Below are 9167 nucleotides of genomic sequence, written 5' to 3' on the forward strand. Positions count from 1 at the left end.
CACACACACACACACACACACACACACACACACACACACACACACACACACACACATCTTATAAAAATACTTAGAGGCTACTTGAATTAAATTTTATTATATTTTATTTTATATGTGTACATTATGGAGGTCCCAATAAAAAATGACAGAATATTTCTTACCGAGTAGTAGGATCTCCTTTCCATTTTTTGTATTTCTCTGCATAATTGTTTATACATTCGTCATTGTCAAGCTTACACAACCAATTATTCACCTCTTGTCGTAATAAAACTGTTAATCTATCATCATATTCCTTATCCTCATATCCTAGTTGAGTGTTTATGCCATCGATAAGAGACAAGATATAGTACTAGAAAAGAAATATAAAATAAATATTGTTATAAAATAATATGTATAATAGATTTGTTATATTTTTTGAATTTATACAAATATCTTAGAATTCTAATTGCTTGAATATGCATTTAAATAATTTTATAAAAAAAGAAATTGCAAATTACTCAAAAAAATTTATATGACAGATAATGTAAATAGTTGAGGATTTCTGTTATAATTAAGATAAATTTGTTTAATTAGGTATGCAAATTAGTATTCTGTAATGAACAAAAATAAACCTTGAGAAAAGAATGTTGCAAACTGTGTCCTGTAAATCGTCTATTTAAGTATTCGAAACCATTGAATGCTGCTTTAAAGGGCAGATAATTAGTTTCTCTTTTAAGATAACTCAATCCTTCCAAAATCGTATCATAATTTAGATATTTTGCTCTACCCAGATTTAATAGATCGTCTACAATGCCGGCTCTATTTAATACATGAATATCATCCAGATTGCCATGTTTCAAGACATTGAAAATCTTTTGCCATCCACGGCTGTCATAATTTACACGATAAAAACCTGTAAAAATATCAAAATTAATGTTTTAGTAATTTTTATATAAAATGTTCATGTAAGTTTTCTTAGAACTTGTGACATTAATCCTTAATACACGCGATGATTTTTCGATCCTTTACAATACACGATGCGTTGTTCATGTCCCGGATTAATTTACATTACTTTTATAAATATACAATAATTATTAAGTGATTTTTACATATACCGTAATACCTTTAAGAAAGATTTCAATGTATATTAAAAAATTGTATAATGTTATAACTTGCATGTAAATATTGTAATTATTTGTTGCTCCTAATACAATATTTCAAACAAAAGAAATACATAGGACACAAATGTGTGCATTAAGATAAATTCTAAAAGTTTTTGTTTAATATTTTTAACATATATACAAAATTATTTTGTTAAAATATTTTTTTAATATAATACGTTCTATCAGTTAATAACAATTTAATAATTAACATACAATAATAGTATAACTGTCTAATAAAATAATGTGTAGATAACGTTAGATATTATTATTCACTGTATACATAGCTCTGTACATTATTTTTGTGCAGTTAAAAATACTATTCTATACTAACCTGATGATTGAATGTTGAATATAATCCAATCTTCCGGATTAATTTCGTAATAAGCAGTGCTTCTTTTGGTAGATATCCAATATTTTGGAATCGTGTTATCGAAATCTGGGTGCATTTGTGTAGTAAACGTGATTGGAACATACCAAGTGAAATCCGTAGAAGTCTCATTCAAATTTCTCAGAAGAAAGCGTTCTTGAGTAATATTCATTATACCATTGTCATTAATTGCGATTGTTACAACAGGGTATCCGGCTTTTGTAGTCCAAGAATCCATTATTGTTTTTACATTAATATTGAAACTTGACTTTACTGCTTCCCATAAAGTGTCTGGATGACCCAATCCTTTCTCTTTGCTAAAAGATGTATTATGTTTGTAATAGTATAATCCCTCAAACGCATTAAGAGAAAGAGACATTAAGAAATATTAGTGATTTAAAATGATTTTAATCTATACAATACGTAATCGAGTAATAATAAATGAATTTCTTCTATAAAAAATAATATATGTTACGATTAATTTAATAATAAAGGCACTAAATTAAAAAAAAAGATTGTATTTAATTAAAGATTGTATTTAATTAGTTGTTCTTATAAGCTATTTCTGATTTTATAAGTTATACAGTTTTTTTCAATAAATATTTTAAAATCGAATATCTTTTAGTAAATTAATTAATTTTTCTAAAATACAATAATAGTTTAAAATACAATAATTTACTGTACTTACTTGTTTTTTATATAGGTGCGTAGTGCTTCTTCGAAAATTTCGTTTCCAAAAACGTGGCTCATCATACGTAGAATACTGGCTCCTTTGAAATAGGTAATAGTATCTCCCACTTCTTCGATTTGCGATGTACTAAAAACGTCCCGAGTCATCGGAAGAGAAGATTCAAGACCGTCCGCTATTAATGCCGGTTGATGTTGATCTACCACGAATTGTTCCGTCATGTTCCATGTATTCTCGAGCTATAACAAATAAAAGCGTTAGAATACAAAAGCAAAATTTATTAATTGAATTTTTGCAAAATAATGTTAAAAAATTTTGTAAAAATAAGATTTTTTTTACATTTTTTGATATCATTATGGAAGTCGAAGTAAATCAATCATTTATTTTTAAGAATGTTAATGTAATGTATGATTACATGGATTGAGCAAAATTATAATATATTTTGTAAAAAAATTAATTTTATGACATTTATATAAATTTCGATTTTCTTTTCAAAATTATATTTTAACTGTATTCAATGATGATTATATAACAAAATCTTCAATCTTACCAATGCGGTACCGAAGTATTCAAAGTATGAGGCAAACGCTTCGCTAAGCCAAAGGTAGCTCCACCATTGTGGTGTTACTAAATTTCCGAACCACATATGCGTGAGTTCGTGAGCGACCACGGAAGCCACATTCTGCTGAGCTAACACCGATGATTCTTTCTCATCGTATAGCATTCGACTTTCGCGATATGTTACCAATCCCCAATTTTCCATAGCTCCGGCATCAAAATCAGGAATAGCCACCATGTCCATTTTAGGAAATGTATAATTTTGATTAAACTTTTCACTAAACAAATCGAGGGCTGCAGAGCCGATTTTTAATGCATAATTAGTCTGATTGATGGTGGATGGTTTAGACCATACTCTAAATTTAAATGAATTTGTAACTGTTTCATTTTGATCGAATTCCGCAATCACAAAGGCCACTAAGTACGTAGACATTAAGTTGCTTTGCTTGAAAGTATCCCAGACTTTGCCATTAGGTTTTCTTAAAAGCAAATGTATCATATATGTATTAAAGCAAAAAAATTCATTCAGGAAAGAAAACATATTATATAAACATTGACAATTAAACTTTTTTGACACTTACAATATTTCAGAGTTTACCAATGGCATATTAGAGATAGTCGTATAATTGTTGTCTCTTGCTATTCTTATTATAAAGTTTGCCTTAAAACTTGGTTCGTCGAAGCATGGGAAGGCATGTCTCGCGTATGTCGCTTCAAATTGTGTTGCAGCTAGCCATCTAGTTTTAAGCAGAGATTCTTATTAAAAAGCATCATGACATTTACTGGGATATATTTATAGCATATATTCTTTTTATTATTTCTTTTATTGATATAAAACAGATTGTACATTGACATATCATTTACCTAAGCTTTCCATTTTCGTCGAAATAAGAACTCTTATAAAATCCGATCATGTTATCGGATAAGATTCCACTGTACGTAAAGCAAATTGTCACATTCGTATTTACTAAAAGTATTCGGGAAAGAGTAATAGTGAACTTTTCAGTAATATTATCATACGAAGTCGGAACATCAGAATCTGTCGTGAATGTCAGAAGAGACGTTTTTTCAATTTTGACACTTTTTCCCACGTGCAGCGTAATAGTGTTAGTTGAATTTTGTACTACAGCAGTAATTTTTGCTATTCCCGAAAATATAAAATTATTAAAATCTGGATTCAACATAATATCGTATGAAAGGGGTTTAATGTTTGTTGGTAGTCTATAGTCGATGGAGTCATTTTGTGAGATATCCAGATTTTGTATAAATGTACCTGGAAATTACATAAGTTATCTTAAAGCTGCATATACGAAACAATTTAGAAAATGATAAATTGCAAAATTGTCACAAAATTAGTTAGAATTAGTAATCGCGTGCATTAATTTGAAGATGTGCTATTATATAGGTAGATAATATTTTTTATTATTAGTTTACGTGAGTTTATTATGAGTTTATATGAGCATTTAATTATATATATATATATAATCTTGTAAAATTCAAATTTATTTTTGAACACGGACAAATATTGATACACAAATAAAAAAATATTGAAGAGAATGCATGTTTGTTCGTATAAAATGCAAAAACACATAATTTTATGTATTAGTGTTATATAGATATACGTTTCAACTTTTTTATAAATATTTTTTGAAAGAATAATTTGAAAGATTAAAATACAAAATATGTGTATATTAAATACAAAATAGGTAAAATTACCATCATAAAGAGGGGAATTGTCTGCTACATTTCCGCAGAGTAATGTGATTAGGGTGTAAAGGAACAAATATTTCCATGAGATCTTCATCTGAAAGGATTGCATAATTTTTCATAAATTTCGAACTGTATAAAGATAATCGTGGACACATAATTTTTTTTATTTAATTAGTAACTTAATCAAATATGTTGCATAAAAATTTACTTTGTATTTTATTTAAATACAATTTGTTTCAATTATTTATTAAAAAAAATAAATAAATAACCTGACAAAATATTAAAATACTTTTTGAGCAGATCTGCACGTATTAAATCAAATGGAGAGAGCTATCCGTGAGATTTAATGCTTTCAAAATTTCTTATAGCAAATTTAATACAATAGTCATTAATACAATAGTCTTTCAAAAATAGAAAAATTTCAATTACTTAAAAGTTAATTATACTCACCTTTACTAAAAGTGTCATCTCAAAGTGTTATTTATGGCTAATATTGTTATTTTTTCATGGTTTATATTTTATTTCACAATGTTATAAATGTTATAAATTTTGTATAAATAAGCAAAAGTTTATTATATCCACAATAATATGACGTCACCAAATAACTATTTCACCACTTTTCCTAATATTTCAATCACCTTTAAACAAAATAATTATGGTAGAAAGATTTGCGATCACACGTCTATCGCAGACAATAGATATATTCACAGCACATAAACAATTCGCACGAATAATTCTCGATTAAATGAGACCTTATTAAATACGTTTTGGTTTTTGTTACCGAGAAATTATCTATAATATATTGATATCTTATCACAGGTTTGTCAATGACGATGCTGTAATTTTTTTCATATAAAACTATGTTATCAAATGTATCTTTGCTTGCACAAAACGTTACGTGTTAGAACAAATCAATAATTAAATACCTAGAAAAAATACTCAAGAGAGTGACAACAAGATATTATAGATTAGAACTTGAGTTATTATTACTAATTGTATCCCTATACAATTGCAGCAAGTTATTCTCAAATTAATTTATATCAATGATCTATAGATTAATGCAGTTTTTGTGTAGAGATATAATTTATCAAACAATTCTCTTATTATCTTTAATATCTTTAAAATTATTCTTGATAATAAGATTTATAATATTTTATAAAAAAGCAAAGTCTTGAAGTAATTAATAGATTGTAATAAATCAGAATTGCGAAATCATTTAACTATATTATTAATCAAATCATACGATTGTATTAAAATTTTGTAACTGCTTTGTGAAAAATCATAATTTAAAAAATTATATTAAATAAACATACAAATCAAGTTTTACATTATATTTCGTAATTAAAATCTGCACTTATTATCTTTGAGATGATATAAAAGAGATGATATAAATAATATATCTTTTTATAAAATAGAATATACTTGTAACAAAAATCAACACAATACATAATATTTGATAGTAAAATATACGTCTACATAATGCTAAAATCGGATTCTTTTAAATGTATTTAAAACGAACTTATTTTTTCTAGAATATGTTTTTAATTTAAAAGATACGTGCCTAATAATGATTTTTTTTTGTAAGCAACTATTATAAGAAATTATAATTTTTAGAATTATGACATATGTATTATAAATATTTATATCTTACATAATTATATTATAAATATGATGATGCTGTTTGTATATTTTAAAACATGTACACGCGCACATTTATGTGACAATCAAAGATTTTATAATTCCGCTCATAATAATACAAAATTGTTTTATTTAAAATTGTTTTGTGTTTAGAATGTTATAATATAATTTTGTTTTAATTAAGAAACTGATTTACACTGTAAATCCTTGCTTGTTATAATTGGTTTTCTTCTTTTTTCTGTTATCTATGTACTTATACATATAACATATACAACGTTACGAGTGACAACAGTGTATTTACCGCGATAATTTCTGTTCTCTATTATAAATATAAATGTAGAAAATTGCCGCAATTACCTCTTACTGTATAACGTATATTATGAAAGCGCTATGCCTCTTCTGATAATGATGAATAGCGAATATAATACAAAAATATAAACTTGATTACTTTGTTTGTGACTTTACAATTTCTCTTTCTTGTAAAGCGTGATCAAATGTTTATTAGAAAATATATATTCAAAATAAGATAAAAATTTAATGTATAAATATTTTATTTCTTGATATTTTGATCAGATAAGATCTAATTATTCTACTGAAAAAAATCACATTACAAAGCTGTAAGTTGGAATCAAATTAAGACATAAATCAGTAACGGATTCAAATCAGTACGTGATTTTTTAGAATGTAATTTGAAAGTCATACGATGTTTTTTTCTTCTATTTTTATCATTCTTTAAAATTCGATAACTATAAAATTGCATGGTGGATGAAAAAATTATTTTTAATATCATTGTAATTTTTTTTGTAAAAGTGATGTGGAATTATGTGATTTAAAAAAATCATGTACTGTTTTCAAATAATGTGTTACGTGATTTACTTGACTTAATTACATGATGTGACTTTGTAATACGATTTTTTTCAATAAGGTGTACATGATTACATGATTGCTCGTTCTTTTTCGTTCTCAGTACTTAGTGATGCTGAGATCTTAATTATAACGTTAATTTTACATTATTACTCAAGATTCTGATTGCAATCCTATCGTTTTATATTAATGACTTTGTAAAAATTTACCTAATTGCACAATGTAGTAAATATTGCAACTTTTTTTGAAGGTATATATTTCCTTTTTAAATTTTTTCCATTGCCTTTTTAAAAATGTTAACTGACATTTTATAGCGTTGACCTACCGAACAAATTTTTTTTTCTAATGAACAATTAAAGAATAGAAAAATATCACGATCATCAATTTGAACATTGATGTGATTGCATTTGACGTTTTTTCGGACTTATTACATCAACTCAGTACCCGATACGATACATTGCGGTATAATTAAGCCCCAATGTGTATGTAACAATTATAAGTTCAATAGCATTCGAATATTTACCGGCTACTTATATCTAATTACTGAAATGTTATTAATAGTCTGATAAAATCATTGTTAATTATGTTAGATAGATAGATTTATTAATTACTATCAACAATATATATAAATTAACAATATATATATATATAAATTAACAATATATATATATAAATTTAAATTTATCTTTTACTACACTATTATTTATTTAGTATTAATTATTTTTTATTACATTATCGTACATAAAAATCTTATTTACAAGATATTATTATTGACAATTACAATAATTTTTATGAAATTCTTCATTATTGGTGATTGATCGATAAAATAATCGAATTTATTGTAATATAACATTTGTAGATAAATTTGAACTTTTATGTACTAATCATACACGAATTTTATTTACTATTGTTTCTATCAAGTCTATATTTTGCTCTTGAAATTTCATAATTTGTGGTACTTCCATTCCAAGTTTATCTAAAAGTGCTTTCATCTAAAAAGAAGTATTCGTAATTATACTATTTTTGCATAGAAAACATTATTTTATATGTATGATTCTATATTAGCCACAAAAAATATATATTTACTATAAAATATATAAAAAAATACATATTTAAAAAAGATACTATATTATTTTTAACTATAAATTTCTTTTTTAAAAATAAAAATATTTATACATATATACATATAATATTATATGTTATTATATAATATTATATAATATTATATATTTTTTTATGACTTTTATGCAAAATCTATACCTTTTGGATTTGTTTCCTGGATACAACATTCCAACTAATATCATATACTAAATCCACTGGGTCAACGCTGTAATAAAAAATTTAATGTGTTATATAATTTTGTGATTAAAAGAATATATGCAATTTTTGAAATATTAGATAATATAATAAGATTATTACATAGTTGTAAGTTTATCCCAGTGATTCATAATAAAATCCATGACGACATCAACATTTGGAAAACCTCCATTTAAAACGGAATAAATAACGATAAATATCATTTTTCGCGATTGGTGCATCTTCAGATATAGTCATATTTAAAAATTTCTCGATAATAGTCGGGTTTCTAGAATGTCCCAGACAGTATAATGTTTGTTCAGACATGTTCGTGTACAAATGTAGCAATTTGTTCCAAATAATTTCATTTGCTTTATACCATTTTATACCATTTTTATACCATTACAAAATATCCATCTTTTTGTATGAAATGAAGTTCTAAAGCAGAATTTTTAGAAATGTTACAAAAAAAAATTATTCTCAATATTATTTACTTTTAGCAAATAAATATTCGACAAGGCAAAAATAATTTTTGTAGTAAATTATTTTAATACTATATTATATATTATTTGTTTTTCTTTCCTTATATTTGTAATATTTTGTATTTACCTATTTGAAAATATTGTTTTTGAATTGTTATTGAATTTTTTAAATAATCAATTAATTGAGTATAGGCTTTATTTAAACATGCAGGGTGATCAAAAACGCACGCATCCTCAAGAATTGCATTTCTCGTGAATTTCGTGAAATAATCGTCATTTGGACGATCCTGTATACTTACAGTTTCTACTATATTGTTTATCAAGTCCAAAATGTATAATTATATAATTATATAAATTTGATCAATTTTATAATACATTCGTATAGTATATATATATATATATATATATATATATAATAATAA

The 9167-nt window shown here is 25.1% G+C and overlaps 2 protein-coding genes across 2 annotated transcripts in view; both read right to left on the bottom strand.

Moving 5' to 3' along the window:
* The window catches only part of LOC105627644, a gene marked incomplete at its 3' end in the record, with an annotated part of 20692 nt that extends 16133 nt beyond the window's left edge, over positions 1-4559 (bottom strand). Inside the window, 8 exon segments of the mRNA XM_012208923.1 lie at positions 161-349; positions 612-892; positions 1474-1826; positions 2198-2436; positions 2748-3234; positions 3322-3492; positions 3620-4028; positions 4472-4559. Of these exon segments, the coding sequence (XP_012064313.1) occupies positions 161-349; positions 612-892; positions 1474-1826; positions 2198-2436; positions 2748-3234; positions 3322-3492; positions 3620-4028; positions 4472-4559 (2217 nt within the window).
* Positions 4560-7851: 3292 nt separating this feature from the next.
* LOC105627645 overlaps positions 7852-9167 on the bottom strand; it is a 9312-nt gene continuing 7996 nt past the window's right edge. Inside the window, exons 3-4 of the mRNA XM_012208924.1 lie at positions 8228-8294; positions 7852-7959 (exon numbers count right to left, since the gene is read on the bottom strand). Coding sequence (XP_012064314.1) covers positions 7852-7959; positions 8228-8294 — 175 coding nt within the window. The remainder of the gene's footprint in view (positions 7960-8227; positions 8295-9167) is intronic.

The sequence above is a fragment of the Atta cephalotes genome (genome assembly GCF_000143395.1).
Source record: "Atta cephalotes unplaced genomic scaffold scaffold00009, whole genome shotgun sequence".
In the NCBI taxonomy this organism is placed as follows: domain Eukaryota; kingdom Metazoa; phylum Arthropoda; class Insecta; order Hymenoptera; family Formicidae; genus Atta; species Atta cephalotes.